The 19,456-nt window shown below is 44.8% G+C and overlaps 2 protein-coding genes across 3 annotated transcripts in view; both read right to left on the bottom strand.

Annotated features, from left to right (window-relative positions):
- Window positions 1-18,028, bottom strand: part of LOC134083734 (NACHT, LRR and PYD domains-containing protein 3-like) — a 50,320-nt gene extending 32,292 nt beyond the window's left edge. Inside the window, exons 1-2 of the mRNA XM_062539826.1 lie at window positions 17,956-18,028; window positions 15,864-15,951 (exon numbers count right to left, since the gene is read on the bottom strand). Of these exons, the coding sequence (XP_062395810.1) occupies window positions 15,864-15,907 (44 nt within the window). The 5' untranslated portion in view covers window positions 15,908-15,951; window positions 17,956-18,028. The remainder of the gene's footprint in view (window positions 1-15,863; window positions 15,952-17,955) is intronic.
- On the bottom strand, window positions 1,018-10,925 carry LOC134092377 (NACHT, LRR and PYD domains-containing protein 3-like). Of its 2 annotated transcripts, XM_062545230.1 has the most exons (6): window positions 9,631-10,923; window positions 6,840-7,013; window positions 5,593-5,766; window positions 4,703-4,879; window positions 1,325-1,983; window positions 1,018-1,236 (listed from the first exon to the last, which is right to left on the bottom strand). In XM_062545230.1, exons 1-5 carry the CDS (start codon window positions 10,593-10,595, stop codon window positions 1,815-1,817), a joined length of 1,659 nt encoding a protein of 552 aa, XP_062401214.1. In that variant the 5' UTR covers window positions 10,596-10,923; the 3' UTR covers window positions 1,018-1,236; window positions 1,325-1,814. The 2 variants fall into 2 exon arrangements, with proteins under 2 accessions (XP_062401214.1, XP_062401294.1); XM_062545310.1 differs by lacking the exon at window positions 5,593-5,766 and having other exon boundaries at window positions 9,631-10,925.
- Window positions 18,029-19,456: the final 1,428 nt, after the last annotated feature.

The following is a 19,456-nucleotide window of genomic DNA, read 5'->3' as shown; positions in this document are numbered from 1 at the left end:
CAGAGATTGTTAAGGTGGAGCAAGATACACCATCAGAAGCCCATTCTGTTGCTTGTGTGAAGCAAAGATTGTTAAGGTGGAGCAAGATACTTCATCAGAAGCCACCTCCATGAATCTGGGAAACAGGAGGAGGGATCAAAATGCCCCTTTATGCAGAGCAGAGGCAGCACATAATCGGTAACATTTGGGTTCCCCGAAGTGGCTCCTGATGAAATATCTTGCTCCTCCATTCATAATCTTTGGGTAAAGGCCATCAGAAGTCACCGACTGTTCCATTGAAGTCTACGGCCTCTGCTCTGAATAAATTAATGGATTAATGTGTAATTGTATTGCATCCACCTCATATGAGAAGGCCTCAGTGTAACAGCTGCTAGTCTCCTCTCAGGGAATGTTCTCCTGTTGACCACTAGGTGGCAGCACCACACTGCACTGTGGGCTCAGACTGAAGTGTTCAGATGGGACAGTGAGATGGGACCAGCTGCTGTTCTCCTGTTGACCACTAGGTGGCACCACCACACTGCACTGTGGGCTCAGACTGAAGTGTTCAGATGGGACAGTGAGATGGGACCAGTTGCTGATGTCATCACACATGTGGCCAAACAACCAGCCAGATTTAGGGATGATGTGCAATGGTGAGTTCATTTCTGCAAATCAAATGTTTTAAAATATGCTTTTGTTACTGAAATAAGTTCAACATCCCTGTAAGTATTCTAACTTCTATATTAACGGCTCCTCGTGGAACAAATGTGCCAGAAGACACAGACAGACAGACAGACAGACAGACAGACAGACAGACAGACAGACAGACAGACAGACAGACAGACAGACAGACACACACACACACACACACACACACACACACACACACACACACACACACACACACACACACTAATACCATCAAATAAAGCTTATTTCATTTTATATTTTACAACAGATACTGAATTTTATACATTGCCTAGGCCCTAGTCCAACCCACATGTGCATATGATTTCATACATGTAATAGTGAACAGGTTCAACAGATATGGACATTCACACAGTGTTCACCCCAGTCCACATGTCCATCTGATATCATGACAAAACAAAACAATAGTGAACAGGTTCAACAGATATGGACATTCACACAGTGTTCACCCCAGTCCACATGTCCATCTGATATAATGACAAAACAATAGTGAACAGCTTCAACAGATATGGACATTCACACAGTGTTCACCCCAGTCCACATGTCCATCTGATATAATGACAAAACAATAGTGAACAGGTTCAACAGATACGGACAACAACAGTGTGTGTGTGTGTGTGTGTGTCCACATGTCCACCTGTGCATGTGTGAGAGTCTCTTATGTCTGCCGAGTCCATGCTGCATGCTGCCAATCATCTCTGGCTGATCAGTGTGTGTGTTTGTGTGTGTGTGTGTGTGTGTGTGTGTGTGTGTGTGTGTGTGTGTGTGTGTGTGTGTCTGTGTGTGTGTCTGTATGTGTGTGTGTGTGTGTGTGTGTGTGTGTGTGTGTGTGTGCTTGAGTGTGTGTGTGTGTGTGTGTGTGTGTGTGTGTGTGTGTGTGTGTGTGTGTGCTTGAGTGTGTGTGTGTGTGTGTGTGTGTGTGTGCTTGAGTGTGTGTGTGTGTGTGTGTGTGTGTGTGTGTGTGCTTGAGTGTGTGTGTGTGTGTGTGTGTGTGTGTGTGTGTGTGTGCGTGTGTGTGTGTGTGTGTGTGTGCATGTGTGTGTGTGTGTGTGTGTGTGTGTGTGCATGTGTGTGTGTGTGTGTGTGTGTGTGTGTGTGTGTGTGTAAAAGGTCACTTAATGAGCTCCTCAATCCTCCTCCTCATCATCATCATCTTCCTCCAAATCATCTTCCTCCTCCGAATCATCATCTTCCTCCCCATCATCGTCTTTCTCATCCTCGTCTTCTTCACTATCATCCTCATCTTCCTCCTCCGAATCATAATCCTCCCATTCAGTACCTTCATCTTTCGCCCACCTGTAGGATAAAGGAAGAAGAAGATCATCAATCAGTGTCCATGACAACAGACAAACACAGTGAGGGTGGAGCTAAATAGTCCAGCAGCACTGATCAGATCAGTCTAATCAGAAGCACTATTCTACTGTTCCCCCATTCCCACCTGCAGGAGAAAGGAGATGATCATCAATCAGTGACATCAATGACAAGCCTCTACCAGTGAGCCAGGCTGCATGAGAGACAGAGGCCTCTATTCTGTACCAGCAGCCATATAGTCCTTGAGCCAGAGGTGTTGGTGGGTACCATGTTAGGGGAAGAAGTCTCTTAGGCTGCATTCAGACTGCCAGCCAAAATCCGATTTTTAGCCCATTCAGATTTGTATCGGATGTCACTTTTGAAGTCTGAACAGTGACAGGTCACATGAAATCCGATTTTTGTGAAACAGTTGCAAACCACATCCAGGAGGTAGTTTCATATCGCATTCGTATCGGATATGGACAGATGCGTCTCAGTCTGAACAGCTCCCAAGTCCCAACACTCAGATCGGATTTGACTGTCCGTGACGTGACTTTACGTGCGTGACCGCCCACCTATTTCGAGTTGTGGAGCAACGTTACGGCTATGTCTTTTGACCATGCTATATTAAACATGACTTAACAATACTCAATGCTAAATAGAGCATTATACAGTCTCTGCTCTGTTTCTATGGAAGTTGCAAGAATCCACATTGTTCTATTAAATGCTGTTAAATAATTAAATAGCCTCAACAGTTTGAAGCGGAGCTTGCCACTGATTAGTTTTGGTTTCTGTCGCGCAAATGCGCACACATATGCATGCATTCAATGAACACTCATAGTTGTATTGTTCTATGTTTAATCACACCAAATTAGCAAGTATTTCCTCCTGATGGCAGAAATGTTTGTTTTCGTTGCTACAGCAACCTCTCAGATCCGTTACTAATGTGACCCAGTCTGAACAGAGCCATATCCGATTTGGACACTTGCTAAAGGCAGTGTGAACAGTCAGCCCAAAAAATCGGATATGAGATGGAATCAGATTTGAATCAGATTCGTCTGCAGTCTGAACGCGCCATAGTGGTTTTAGACCAGGTGTACCACCCTAGAGTTAAGCAATATGACACGAGTGGGAGTGGCGATGGTAAAGGATATCACCACGGCTGTAATCTGAAGGCAATCTGAGGGCCAGTATGTGAGAGAGAGAGAGAGAGTTGGTAAAACTGTAAGTGATTTCATAAGAGAGCTGAAGAAAGCTGAAATCTTTCCTCCATTTCTGCTCTGCCCTTCTACAGGTACATCAGAGAGCACGAGTGGGGTCATTCAACCCAACAGTTGCAGTGTTGGGTTGTTTTATCATTAAAGGGGCTCCATGATTCAACCCAGCAGTTGCAGTCTTGGGTTGTTTTAGTATTAAAGGGGCTCCATGGCTCAACCCAGCAGTTGCAGTGTTGGGTTGTTTGATCATTAAAGGGGCTCCATGATTCAACCCAGCAGTTGCAGTGTTGGGTTATTTGATCATTAAAGGGGCTCCATGATTCAACCCAGCAGTTGCAGTGTTGGGTTGTTTGATCATTAAAGGGGCTCCATGATTCAACCCAGCAGTTGCAGTGTTGGGTTGTTTGATCATTAAAGGGGCTCCATGATTCAACCCAGCAGTTGCAGTGTTGGGTTGTTTGATCATTAAAGGGGCTCCATGACTCAATGTGTCAGAGCAGAAGCTGTTCAACTGAGTGGGTGAGGGTGAGGAAGGAGGAAGAAGATGGAAAAGTGAGAGGATGTGGCTGAGTTAAGGGATCAAGTGTGTGTGTGTGTGTGTGTGTGTGTGTGTGTGTGTGTGTGTGTGTGAGTGTGAGAGGGAGAGAGAGAGAGAGAGAGAGAGAGAGAGAGAGAGAGGAGTGTGCTGAAGAGGAATGTGTGTGTGTGTGTGTGGGTAGAGGAGTGTGTGTGTGTGAGGAGAGGAGTGTGTGTAGGATCTCTGGAAGAGCAAAATCAGGACATGAGATGGTGGATGTTGGTTTTAAAGAACACTCTAGACTGTTAATTACTGTAATGAGTTTGGCAGAATAGTCGGCCTGTGATGAGTGTGAGTAGAGGAGTGTGATAGAGGAGAGGAGTGTGTGAGAGGAGAGGAGAGAGGAGTGTGTGAGTGGAGAGGAGTGTGTGGGTAGAGGTGTGTGTGTGTGAGTAGAGAAGTGTGATGAGAGGAGAGGAGAGAGGAGTGTGTGAGTGGAGAGGAGTGTGTGTGTGGGTAGAGGAGTGTGTGTGAGAAAGTGGCGCTGAGGAGGAGTGTATGTGTGTGTGTCTCTTTTTAGGTGGTGGGTGTGAGAGGAGAGAGAGGAGTGTGTGTGTGAGAGGAGAGGAGTGTGTGTGAGGAGAGGAGAGGAGTGTGTGTGTGGGTAGAGGAGTGTGTTGGTGAGAGGAGATGAGGAGTGTGTGTGTGTGTGTGTGTGTGTGTGTGTGTGTGTGTGTGTGAGTGTGTGTGTTTTGAGGCAGAAGGTGGGGGTGATCAGACAATATCAACAGTGGTGAGGTTAACAACAGGAAAGCCAGATACTGATTGAGTTCAGTTAAAAGAGCCTAAAAGGGTTAAAAACTCACTAACCATCAGTTCAGTTGGACAACAAATGTGGACGTTAAAATCTCCTAAAATCACCAGTTTATCAGAGCAAGAGGCCACTAAGGACAGAAGATCAGAGAACTCTTGAATTTAGATATTTACTCACTGTATTTTCTCCAGTTTACAGTGTGGGTCCTCCACTAGAGCAGAGAGCTGCTCTACAGCTGATGCACTAATCCGCTTATTGTGACTCAGCTGCAGCACTCTGAGACTTGAGGAGTGTGTGGACACAGCAGAGGCCAGATAGGAACAGCCCTTATCAGTCAGCCAACAGTACTGTAGACTGAAACAGAGTTAAACATCTGAATATTAATCACCAACACACACTCCCATTGCTACATTCACTCTCCTTTACCCCCCTTGAGGAGTGTGTGGACACAGCAGAGGCCAGATAGGAACAGCTCTTATCAGTCAGACGAGATACATGTGGGTTCTCTCTCGCTCTCTCCCTCTCTCTCTCACACACACACACACACACACACACACACACACACACACCTCACCTTTTGCCGACACAGACACAGCTTACCCAACACAAACAGAGGGAGAGACTACAGCTGTAAGTTGTTGTGGGTGTTGTGTGCTCTCAGTGTCGTTTAAACAGGTAAACATTCTAGAACTATCTGAGCTATTTGGCTTAAATGCACCATTAACAAGAGTTACTACTCTATTCTCTCTCTCTCTCTCTCTCTCTCTCTCTCTCTCACACACACACACACACACACACACACACACTCACCCTGTCACACACATTTCCCTCTCCCCATGCACACCCACAAATGCCCCTCCTCCACACACACCAGCATTTCTTGTGCAGAGCCTGTAGCCAGTGTCCAGTAGCACACAGGAAACAAACTCATAGCACTAGCACACACACTTTCCCTCTCTCCATATGCACACCCACCCACAAATGCCCCTACACACACACACACACACACACACACACACACACACACACATGCACAAACACACTACAGTACATGAAAGTATGCTTACTTTAGTTCCTCCAGTTTGCAGTTTTGGTGACAAAGTGCAGAACATAAAAGTTCCACTCCTGAGTCCAGCAGCTTATTGGCCCCCAGGTCCAGCAGTCTGAGACTTGAGGAGTGTGTGGTCAGGGCAGAGGCCAGATAGGAACAGCTTTTCTCAGTCAGACTACAGCCCCATAGGCTGAAACAGAATGACAGATTGGATTATTGCGTGCGCACACATACACAAACACACACACGCGTGCGCACGCACACACACACACACACACACACACACACACACACACACACACACACTATCTAACATATCCTTGCACCCCCCTCTCTCTCACACACACAAACTCTCTCTCAATATACACTCTCCCCAACTGCCCCAAAACACACATGCCCTCTCAAACATACACACACTTCCATCCAAACACACACTCACTGCCTAGACACATATTCCACACACAAAACTGCCATACATACATGCTCCCCAACCCACACACACTCACCCTGTCACACACACACACCTTCCCTCTACCCATGCACCAGAGTTCTCAATGGGTCGGGTCGGCCCGACAAACCCGACAGGACCCGTTTACCGTGAATCATCGTGAATTTCCCCTTGGGATCAATAAAGTATCTCGATCTACCGTAAAGAAAGTCTGGCTGCTGCATGCAACGTGCATGCAATCATGGAGCGGGGGCAGACTTGATGCCGCCGCGTGTGTGCACGCCTTTAGCCTGGAGAAGAAGATGGAGTTGGTGAAAAGAAAGTGAAGCGTGTATGAAGAGGTTATTGAAATATCATGCTCTGTGGATGATTCTGCCTTTTTTATAGCAAGAACAGTACGTTTTCCCATTTACATCATGTTTCTGTTGTGGAAAATATTGTTTCACTAGGTTTTTACGTGGGTTAGGTAGGCCACTGCATAATTGTGCCCTTAACGACCCACAGCCCGTCCGTCTCCATAGGATAACATGGGAAATCTCGACCCCCGGCGTCGGGCGGCAGGTAGATAGTTCAGGTAGATAAATCATATACTGTATATGTGTCGGGTTACATCGGGCTCAGGCTTTGAAAGCCACCGACCGGGTCGTGTCGGGTTGTCATTTTCTGGCCCGTTGAGAACTCTACCATGCACACCCACAAATGCCCCTCCACCTCTACTCTATACTAACTCACAAACACACACACACACACACACACACACACACACACACACACACACACACACACACACATTTACCACAAGAAAGTATACTTACTCTAGTTCCTCCAGTTTGCAGTTTTGATGACAAAGTGCAGAACATAAAAGTTCCACTCCTGAGTCCAGCAGCTTATTGTCAGTCAGGTCCAGCAGTCTGAGACTTGAGGAGTGTGTGGTCAGGACAGAGGCCAGATAGGAACAGCTCTTCTCAGTCAGATCACAGTTACTCAGCCTGAAACAGAATGAGAGACGGGAATATTAAGCACCTCCTCACCTCACACACACACACACACACACACACACACACACACACACACACACACACACACACACACGCACACACACACAGACACACACACAAAACTCTGCCCAACCCACACACACTCACTCTGTTACATACACACTTCTCCCACAAATGCCTCCCACTCTTCTCTATACTAAAATAAACACACACACACACACACACACACACACACACACAGATGAAGGGTGGGTGGGGGTGGGGGGGGGGGGGGTTACGTTTGGATCAACACTCCCTAGCCGGGAGATTGTGTACAATTGGCTACAGGTGTGTAGCGGGAGAATCCGGTGGTGGTGATTGGTGCAGGGGTTGTGGGCTTGGCTTTTTAAAGCACAGACATTCAGTGCAAGAGACCGGACGGGGACAGGACGTGTCGCCTACAGCAGCTGAGTCGGTGGCCGTGGAAACGGAGCTTTTGGAGGCCAACCGGGAGTGGAGCTCAACTCTACGAGCTACGAACGCTACCAAGCCTGGGATAACCCACTTCTGACTACGGCGCTGTGAGATGATAGGGGGGTGAAATGGTTCACCTTATCTCTCATAATATAAATATGCATAACAAATTCAAAAGTTCACCTCAGACATGATAGGGGGGTGAAATGGTTCAGCCCTCGCCGAGTTAAGTAGAGATAGTCACTTTGAACTTTTAGCACTGCACTATTGAGAACATCCTGACTGGATGCATCATAATGGGGAACCTGTCTGTGGGGGCATGAACATGGGGGCTCAAGAATGAGTGCAGCTGGCTGGCTGTGGTAGCTGCTGGCAATAGCAACTTGAACTAGATACAACTGATCACTTCTTTTGTACTGTTGGCCTTGAGAAACAGATATCTATGTGAAAAGTCACTGGATTTTATCATTAGCCATTTAGCTAGATAAAACTGTTCGTTTTCGTTTTTCCCTTTTTTTGTACCGACAGCACTCAGTATTGTTGGGCCGAGAGAAAGAGATCTTGTTGAGATGTTGAGATGTTGCTAGGTTACGGGGACGCTGGCAAGACATGCCGCTCCGTCTGGCATCATGTTTTTGTCTGTTTTTATGTAATGTTCGTAATTTTGTGTTTTATTCTGTTAATTGTTTTGTAGTTATGTGTCTAGTTAAATGTTTTTTTATCACTCTTTATTTACGCTATTCTTGATAGTCTTATGCTTTTTAGTCTTTTTTTCTGCAAACAAGTTGGCTGATGCCGTTAAGTCCACTGGGTTGAAAACTGACGATGGCTAGCTTTAGCCCTGGGCCTCTCTCATCCTCCATCCGTGAGCAGCGCTGCACTTCACCGTCTGGTCAGGACAGGACCTAGCTACCAACTGCGGGCGATGTGCTGCTACTGCGACTGCCGAGCTGCTGGTCTGCGAGCTGCCATGCTCAGCCTGGAGTCTGATCCAAGCTGAAAACAAGCTGTTGCTGTCGGGGTCAACTGAGTTGCTGATCTGCAGGGTCGCCCACGACTTCGGACGGTTCTTTGCTTCTGCTGCTTGTGCTACTGGTGCTCTCCAGCCGGCCTGCCTATTGAATCCACCGGTTGGTTCAAGGCTGTGTCATCATTGCCCAGCCGGGACTTTTCTCGGTCGTCTGACTCGGATGCAGGAATAAGTTGGCGTGGACTTTTCTGATTTTGTTTTCTTTTATTATTTATCTGACATTTTGTTTTGCCTAGTGTTGCAAGTGTTTTTGTTAATCTATGTTATTTTATCATATGTTAATTGTTGTTTGGTGTCTGTCTTTGTATGTCTTGGTGTCATGGGTACGCAGGCGATTACGCCGCTCCGTCCGGCATCTTTTGTCTTGTGTCTTGTTGTTTTGTAAATTTGTTTGTTCTTTGTTGCCACGGGTACGCTGGCGACTAAGCCACTCCGTTCGGCACTGTCTCTGTGCACGTGAAAAATGCGCTATGTTTGTGGTTGTCTAATGTCTGATGTCTGTACAGGAACGCTGTGCGAATACGGCGCTCTGTCTGGCACCTGGCTATTTTGTGTTTTCAATTCATTTGTGAAGCGACCTTGGGTGTCTTGAAAGGCGCTATATCAATAAAATGTATTATTATTATTATTATTATCTATGTGAAACATCACCAATTTCCTCATTATCAATTTTAGGGCAGAAGAATAAATCTACATCTTGTAAACAACAGTTAATGTTGCATGTTTACTGTAGTCTCCTGTGCACTGAGAGACGTCTCTGCTAAAGACAAGCTGGTATACACTGGAGATGTCCATGTTCCTCACATGCAGTTAAGACCATAGCAGCAGCCTCAGCCTGAGGGAAATTCTCTCTCTCTCCCTCTCTCTCTCTCTCTCTCTCATATTCATAAACATACTGAACAAAACACTGTGTATTACTATACTTACTCATATGTACAGTACATGTTGCGATGCTTTACTCAGCCTGAAGGATATGCCATCAGAATCTCTCTTTCTCTGCCCCCGCCCCTCTCTCTTACACACACACACACACACACACACACACACACACACACACACACACACACACACACACACTGTCACATATTCACAAACATACTGTACAAAACACTGTGTGTTACTTACTCAGCTGATGTACATGTTGCGATCACTGGCACCAGCCTCTGAAGAACTTCATCTGGACTGAGGAGTTCAGTCTGATCTTCCTCTGGTGTCCCCATGTACTTCTGCAGGTCAAACTCAGCCAGCTGCTCTTCTGACATCGTAAAAGGAAATGTACGAGTCTTCCACTCTCCTGGTAAGAGCATCTCTACAAGCAGATCTGAGCTCTCTTTGTGCTCCACTACAGCATGGTGATTCAGCTCATTCAGACAGTAGAACAGGTTGATGTTTCTGTCTGAGCTCCTCTGATCTCTGATCTTCTGTTTGACATACTGCACTGCCTGCTCTGAGCTATCTGATTGGCTGCTGCTCTGTGGCAGTAGGTGCTTTAAGATATTCTGATTGGACTCCAGCGAGAGGCCTAGAAGGAAGCGGAGGAAAAGGTCCAGATGTCCAATCTTACTCTGTAAGGCCAGGTCCACTGCAGTCTTGTGTAGGTCATAAAGTGTTGCAGCTCTGAACAGAGCAGAGAGCTGAGAGGTTTGTTGTTGGTCAGGCATGTTTCTCTGTCTGTTGCTGAAACAGAGGAACACATAGAGAGCTGCAAGAAACTCCTGGATGCTCAGATGCACAAAGCTGAACACCTTCCCCTGGTACAGCCCAGCCTCCTCTCTGAAGATCTGAGTACACACTCCCGAATACACTGATGCTTCTGTGACATCAATGCCACACTCTCTCAGGTCTTCCTCATAGAAGATCAGGTTACCTTTCTCCAGCTGTTGGAAAGCCAGTTTCCCCAGTTTGAAAATCACCTCTTCATCTGTCTCTTTTCTCTCTGTGTACTTGACATTTTTCATGCTTGTCTGAATGATCAGGAAGTGTGTGTACATTTGAGTCAGAGTCCTTGGCATTTCTACACTCTCTGATTCTTTTGATGTTTTCTCTACAACAGTGGCTGAAATCCAGCAGAAGACTGGAATGTGGCACATGATGTAGAGGCTCCTGGATGACTTCAGGTGTGTGATGGTTCTGCTGACCAGGTTCTCATCACTGATTCTCTTCCTGAAGTACTCATCTTTCTGTGGGTTTTTGAATCCCCTTATTTCTGTCACCTGATCCACACTCTCAGGAGGGATCTGATTGACTGCTGCTGGTCGGGTGGTGATCCAGAGGAGAGCAGAAGGAAGCAGATTCCCCTTTAGTCAGGTAGAACCCCAGGATAGGTGTGACATAAGGTACTAATGCAATATTTTTGCATAATCTGATAGTTTAGGGGGTGTAGACTCAGAATCTGACGGGTGCCGCTCCAGCACCCTTGAGCATTTTCCTTAAAATTACATCATCTGCCACACCCCTTTTTGATCATAGAAAGTCGTCTAAATATACATTAACATATAAACCCATCATGTATGGTATCAAATTAAAGCTCTTCTCATGCAGGAATCAGCTTTGACCATCAAAAAGATGAAAAAAAAAAGTTTTTAATGACATAATAATTTTGTTGACCATAAAAAAAGAACTAGACTCACATTACTGTATAAAACCCATCATGTATGGTATCAAATGAAAGCTCTTCTCAAACACAAATCAATGATGTCAATTTAAAAAATGCTAAAAATTATCCCTCCAGAGAACATAATAACTGTAAAATCTGGTACGGTCACACCTCTGAAATGGTAGGCTGAGCAACAAATTGTATCAACCCTCACCAATTAATCAAACAGACAACAAAGTAGTACTTTATCACAGATTTCTGAAAGCAACTATATCAAGAACATGTTGCCAGGCTGGCCTTGTACACATCACAAACATCAAATGTCTCCTCCAAAGAACATTCATTCAATCAGACATTTCTCCCTCGCTGTCATCAGTATCCTCCACTGAAAGTTGAATTTTTATTTGCACACTGCTCATCACCTTTGCAATGGATCCCTGAAGCAAACGACCACCTTGTGACCCAAATAGAGAGCCATTAAGAGACCAGGAAGGGCAGTACATCTGCTACACATGTGGAGAGTCCGGTCACACCAGTCAACAGTCATGGCCAAGTCACCCGGCAAAGACATGCTCCAGGAGAGGCAGACAGTGCACAGAATACTCCACCAGAGAGCAAACCAAGGCCCCCTGGTTAATCAATGATCAGGAGTGGGCTGGCAGACTGTGTTGACACTGAAGTCGACCAGTTCCTGAAACAAAATGCATTCGGTCACTGCTGGACGGTTGACCTGATGATCTCTGGAGTGAAGACAAGCTGCCTTTGGGACACTGGGTTTGAGGTCACCACCATCAAAGAGTCTCACTTTAGAGAACACTTTGGGGAGGAACAGCTAAAGTCCACCCATTGGGTGGAGCCTATGGACTGAACATGCCGGTCCTTGGTTGTCTTGAAGCAGATGTTGAGTGTTTTGGAACCACTCTTTAGTGGCGGTGCATCTTCATACTGAGAGACACCCATCTGGATGACATATAATGCCCGGGGCCCATTTAATATTCATCATTCACATCCAAAAAGCGCACGTTTTTGTATTTATTGGTAGACATTTCACAAGTGCAATTTCATTACGTTACGTTAACGGTATTTGTTTTTAGACATGGCTGGATTCACTTAATGGTAGCTTTCTGGCGATGAACTTCTGGCCATCCATTCATTCTAACACGTTGGGCAAGTCTCCCCTTTAGTGAAATGTGTAGTGTCAGAATCCCAGCAGTTTTGTAAGGATTCTTGTGAGTGCACAGGTATAACGACAATGTGCTAACGTAGCTAGCAGCATTTGCAGTACATATCCTCGATACGGATATACCCACAAGGTGAATGGCAGAGGTGGAAAAGTCCAGCTTCAGAAAGTAAAAGTCCAATCATGTATTGGCACTTAACAGGTGGTCTCATCAATTAGCTGCTTGACCTGGCTGAAGAGTTGTGTTAAATAGAATCAGCTGGTTTGAGTGAGTGGTTGGCACAGATATGTGGTAGGACTTTTACTTTCTGAAGCTGGACTTTTCCATCTCTGGTGAATGGAATTAAGTCTCATGCATTACATATCTCTGATGTCTTCATTTGATAATCTACCCAGTACCGCAGCCCTTGCGGCCAACAGGTGCAACACTGAAAATTTCTTGCGGCCCTCTGGTTAAGAATCACCGTAAGTCTGGGCCGCGGCCCTGTGGTTAAGATTCACTGTATTAGGCTAAATGGCAGTTCCATCATTTATTCAATTTAATACCAAAATATGACATGATTTAGAGTTAGCTATTATGCGGCAAAAAGGAACGTAATCTGACCTTAAAGGTCACTTTGCAAATGGTATTTTGTTCTCTGAAGGGACCTGAACTATTTTTTTTCATCTTTTTGATGGTCAAAGCTGATTCCTGCATGAGAAGAGCTTTAATTTGATACCATACATGATGGGTTTATATGTTAATGTATATTCAGACGACTTTCTATGATAAAAAAGGGGTGTGGCAGATGATGTCATTTTAAAGAAAATGCTCAAGGGTGCCGGAGCGGCACCCATCAGATTCTGAAAGGACACCCCCTAAACTATCAATTTATGCAAAAAAATTGCATTAGTACCTTATGTCACACTTATGCCCAAATTCCACAAAGTTCTACCTGACTACTTGATGAGGTTTGTCAGCAGCACGTCCACTGAGGCTGGTGCTGTCACATCACAACAGGTGGTCGGGTTGGAGCGAAAATCTAGAGGAAGTCGACACTCATCCAGACCATCAAAGATGAACATGACTCTGTGTGCTGAACTGGTTAAGACTCTAGGATCTTTGATTTCTGGGAAGAAGTGCTGAATAAGACCCACCAGACTGAGTTTCTTCTCCTTCATCAGGTTCAGCTCCCGGAAAGGAAGAGGAAATATGAAGTGGATATCCTGATTAGCTGTTCCTTCAGCCCAGTCCAGAATTAATTTCTGCACAGAGACTGTTTTTCCAATGCCAGCCACTCCCTTTGTCAGCACTGTTCTGAGGGGTTTGTATTGTTTAGGGTTAAAAATTCTGCCCTTCTTTTCAGCCTCATCTTTTCTGCGTCTTTCCTCTTCCGGTGAGAGTTTAAAGATGTCACTGCATTTGATTGGTCTGCCTTGTGCTGCTTCTCTCCAGGATGCCCTCTCTATCTGTCTGACTTCATGTTCATCATTGACCTCTCCTCTTCCCCCCTCTGTGATGTAGAGGTCTGTGTAGATCTCATGGAGGAGTCTGGTGTCTCCCTGCTGTGGAATTCCCTCAATCAGACACTGAAACTTCTTCAGCAGGTGGGCTTTGTGGATATGCTTATATCTGTGTGAAAACGCACAATTGTAGAATAAATAATTCATTATTCAATCATTCAAAAATACACATGCACACAATGTACTTCAATGAGCCAGTGTAATGATGATCCCACACACACGCACACACACACACCACATAATCAATTATCTGTGTTTCAGACCAGACAAGCATTCTTATACTGGAAAGCTGATGAATTTACACACACACACACACAAACACAAAGAGAACGGTCACTTACACTCCAATAGGTGACTCTTCTCCTTTAGGGTTGATTGGCAACTCTTTGGACCAATGAACGCTGACTGCAGGTGAATGGGACCTCCTCTTCTTCTTCTTAAGGCTGCAGTGACAGACAGACAGACAAATACACACACACACACACACACACACACACACACACACACACACACACACACACACAACCATCAGTGTGTACACAATGAGAAAAGATCCATGCGACAATACAGACAATACAGAGTCCACACTGTATACTGAACCGCTTTAAAAAGTAATCTGTACACAAACTTTTAAATGAGACTGCCTGAGTCATTATGCAATGTAGCCATGGTGTTTATGTTTATAGGAAGTGTGCAAATGGGGGGGTGGGGGTCATATCATACCATAGAGTAATGACTGCAACGTGTACAACGGAATGAGATAAGAGGGATAATTTTAAAAAGTTAAATTTCGCCATTCAATCATTCTATTTTAGCCAAAAAGGAGCCAAAGCTGCCATCTTTGCCCATATCAAGAGATCTGGGAGTTCATTGAAGCTCGCTAGCTATCTATGGCAAGTTGCATTGTAAGTTAGCTCTGGGGTAGCAAAGATCAAAGTGTGCCGTCTTGACGTTCCGAAGATCACAGTATCCTCTCGAAGGACAAAACTGTGTAGAGCTCAACGTCTGCATTTCCAATTGCTTCGTCCCTGTGAGACTTGAATAATTCAAAAATCCTCATGTTAAAAAAATCTCAAGATACCAGATCTCCTTATTTGGGCAAAGATGGTAACTTTTTTTGTAGGCGAACTTAAGAGGTCTATTGACATTTCATCGGAACAAAACACAAAAGTGGAATGTTTTTATTAACCTCTATTTATTCAAAACACAATGGCTCTTTGAGTAATTACTAACAATTGCATTCATTTATTTGTGTGGTCATTTTTAATTTACCAGATAACAAGACTAACATGTCCAATATTCAGAAATAAAATGAATATGTTTTAGGAACATTTCAAATGACTCACCTCTGATCAGCAGGAACACCTCCTCCTGCAAATTGCTGCGGTAGCTCCATGGACCGGTCACTCTTCATGGACACACAGCTGGGTGCAGGAGAGAGCGGTCTCTTCCGCTGCATAAGGCTGTATTTTTATTTTAAAGAGAGAGAGAGAGAGAGAGAGAGAGAGAGAGAGATGCAAAACATGCTTTGACAACACAATGTTTATTTGTCATTGAATTGAATTGAATTAAATTGGGTCATTGAATTGAATCAAAATCAAAAGCAATCTTTTGAAATAAAATTAGTATGTTTCAGGATCTTTAACATTTTGAGCGCAACAGCTAATCAAATTGCATGACCAAATGACTCACCTCTGATCAGCAGGAACACCTCCTCCTGCAAATTGCTGCGGTAGCTCCATGGACCGGTCACTCTTCATGGACACACAGCTCGGTACAGGAGAGTGTGGTCTCTTCCACTGCCTGTGGCTATATGTTTAGAATTTGTGGTGGTTCCATTATGTTTCACACACACACACACACACACACACACACACACACACACACACACACACACACACACACACACAGAGAGAAAGAGAGAAGGAGAGAAAGAGAGAAAGAGAGAGAGAGAGAGAGAGAGAAAGAAAAGGAAGGAGTCTACTATCAAAAGTATAGAGAAAACACACACTACACTATTAGCATTAATAAGCAGTAATATGAGTGTTGTTGTGTTTTTTGCTGCTGCTGTTGTCTTACCCCACAGGCTCACAGTCATGCTCCTCTTCTTCACAGGAACTCATGTTAGGCCAACACGCCCCTTTTCCTGGGATCTCCTGATCTTACACTGGACAATGAGAGAGAAAGATCAACACACACAGATCACACAGCACTAACACCAGCCTACACTTGGACACAATGGATACATCACAGTAACGGGACACACATGCACATCTGTTCTGAAACCAGGTGTAAGAATGAAAAACATATAAACAAAAAAAAACAGTATGTTGAAATTAGAGACACTAAGTCAGAGAGGGAGATTATAACAACAGAAAAAAGTTAGAAGACACAAACAAGCAGACAGGGGAGCAAACACGAGCTCCTTGGTGGAGCTGAAATGATTCTAGTGAAGATGGAGATTCAGACAGGGCGGCCAGTGAGAGAACAGTCTATAAACGTATTAAAAAGGAACACATAAAAGTGCACATATTCAACAGTTATTACATGGAGTAGCTACACTGACACTGCCCTGTGGAGACCATGGTTATTCACAAGAAGCTGGAGTGGCAGGTTTGTGAAGCATACAGTAGGCCTTAAAGGGATATTCCGCCATTTTTGGAAATACGCTCATTTTCCACCTCCCCTCGAGCAAAACAATCGATATTTACCTTGTTCCCGTTCATCCAGCCATTCTGTGAGTCTGGCGATACAACTTTTAGCTTCAGCCTAGCATAGATCATTGAATCGGATTAGACCATTAGCTTCTCGCCTGCTAGCTTCATGTTTAAAAGTGACTAAGATTTCTGGTAATTTTCCCATTTAAAACGTGTCTCCTCTCAAGTTAGAAAGTGCAATAAGACCAACTGAAAATGAAACCTGGCGTTTTTCTAGGCTGATTTGACATGGAACTACACTCTCATCTGGCGTAATAATCAAGGCAACTTGCAAACGTACTGAAGGCGCAGTGATATCGTACGCAGCATCTGAAAATAGTCCCCATAGACAACAAGCAGTAGTAGTGCCAGTAGGTTGCAAGTTGCCTTGATTATTACGCCAGATGAGAGTGTAGTTCCATGTCAAATCAGCCTAGAAAAACGCCAGGTTTCATTTTCAGTTGGTCTTATTGCACTTTCTAACTTGAGAGGAGACACGTTTTAAATGAGAAAATTACCAGAAATCTTAGTCACTTTTAAACATGAAGCTAGCAGGCGAGAAGCTAATGGTCTAATCCGATTCAATGATCTATGCTAGGCTGGAGCTAAAAGTTGTATCGCCAGACTCACAGAATGGCTGGATGAACGGGAACAAGGTAAATATCGATTGTTTTGCTCGAGGGGAGGTGGAAAATGAGCGTATTTCCAAAAATGGCGGAATATCCCTTTAACACAGACACGGTGCGTAGTGCTGATGTGCACTGGCACCAGCCTCGGAAGAACTTCATCTGAGGCTACATTCAAAACAAATCTAATTCAGTTTTGCATAATATGAAACGATGTTTTTTTCAAGTTCAATTTCAACGAGTAGGCCTATGACAGAGACTGCACAGACAGGTGGTCATCTTCGTTACTTCCGTGTAACCTTCATCATTATAGTGCGTGTCAAATAACCTATATTGCCGGAGTAATTCTTCCACACTCTAATCATAGATAAACAGAATAATACATAGCCGGAAAGTCAAGTGGCTTCCGTCCTTCCTGTTTTATCTTTGGGCCAATAACAACTTGATCTCCCGTTTTCTCACTGTAGTCTACGCCATTGTAGGCTATGCTACCCATGGCTCTTATTACTCGGACGGTTGGCTAAATTGTTGGCCCATAGCTAGACACACAGCTGTAGCCTACGTAGCGTTGACTATTTCTGTGCGTACAACGTATACAAATGTGTAGCTTACATTAGTCTACTATCGTGATGATAGTTCTTACTTAAAAGCGAAGATCGACATAGGCTACTGGTCAATAACTCTGTCAGTGAACGATAACACAGTGTCGTCGCGTCGGTGCCGAGAGCCAAACACTTCAGCCTACATTCCAATTTGAATCCCCATGAACATAATGTTATTAAACTCATTGCGTTGAAGCACCAATTCAATCATTCACTATCCAATGATGAGATAGATTAGGCTACTTACCGATTGTATTTTCTAGATACTTCATTGCAGAAATGTTGAACTGCTTATCCACAAAATGGAGGCGACGAGATCAGTTTCGCTTTCGTTATGGAGACGTGACGCACAGCACAGTCCCGCCTCCAAGGGGTTGGGTCGCGGTGGGTCGCTGTTAGTCCATGAGCCAGAGGCCCATTTTGGGATGATTGGTGCCACAATTATCGCAATCATTATCCTAATATGAACCAACGCAAATACCTAATCGCAAAGTCTACAAATAATTGAAGCACAGTTCATTTGGTCACTGTGTTTTATATTAATTTCGTCCTCCTTGACTATGCCACTTGTAGTTGGTTGGTGTGTGTAGTGTGTGAGGTAGGCTACAGCTATTCTGATTGGTGAGCTTCATAGTCGGTCGGGGGTGTTGTGCTTCTTGTTCACCAGGCGTGCCCACCAATCAGGAGTGACACAAATAAAAGACACATTTGGAATATTGAACTGAATCAATAGCCTAGAAATCTAGACGCCCCTAGCGGCAGCAAATGTAATTTGGCTGGCGGGCAGTCTAGGCACGATCCATTGAGCCAGGAAGCTGAGAACCCCCAGCACCAGCGGCCCAATCACAGGGCTTAACATAATGGTGACTGATATGCGACCAGAAGTTGCGACGGTAACGCATCCTGTTATTTGAAAACAAGAAGATGATTCGTTTAGCGTTATCCTATTGCGTGGAGAGGGAAGGTTACGCATCCTGCTACTTGAAAACAAGAAGATGATTCGTTTAGCGTTATCCTATTGCGGGGAGGGAATTTGAAAGACAACTGTTTATCCCACCCCTCCGATTGAGCCCTGTCTACGGTGAGTGTCCAGACCCTACATCTTGATGTGGGTCTGGCTCGTCAGGCTACTGAATCAATTCATTGACATTCAAAAATCACATCACAAAACATAATCACAAACACAATATCTGTCAGAAAAATCCCATTAGATATTTTCCTCAAATCATGCAGCCCTACAACTGAGGGCACAAAACTATTTTTATTTACTGATAGCAGCAAATGCATGATGGACATCTGGGACTCACAGCTGAATCTTACTGTAAAGTAGGTTTCACATTGTACACTAGGTTGCTCGTGGTTGAGGTGAAGTCCTCAGCTGAAGCCGCTAGGTTGCTCTTGGTTGAGCTGATGTCCTCGGCTGAAGCCGCTAGGTTGCTCTCAGTTGAGCTGATGTCCTCGGCTGAAGCCGCTAGGTTGCTCTTGGTTGAGCTGATGTCCTTGGCTGAAGCCGCTAGGTTGCTCTTGGCTGGAGCCGGGTTCACATTGTACACACAAGCCACAGCGCTGCACTATGAAACCCGTTGGCTTGCGCACACAAGAACTGGCCTGCTGCAGTGCAGAGCAAAGCAACCATGTTGACCTTTGACCTCGGCGCTCTGTAAATCGTAGGTCTCTTGCACTGAGCCCAGCGGCAACCACAACAAAAGTCTTTGGGACATTATTATCTCAAAAGGTATGACCGAAAC

Source organism: Sardina pilchardus, chromosome 1 (genome assembly GCF_963854185.1).
Source record: "Sardina pilchardus chromosome 1, fSarPil1.1, whole genome shotgun sequence".
Lineage (NCBI taxonomy): Eukaryota > Metazoa > Chordata > Actinopteri > Clupeiformes > Clupeidae > Sardina > Sardina pilchardus.
Note: the sequence above shows the minus strand (reverse complement) of the source record. Positions and strands in the feature narration are given on the sequence as shown.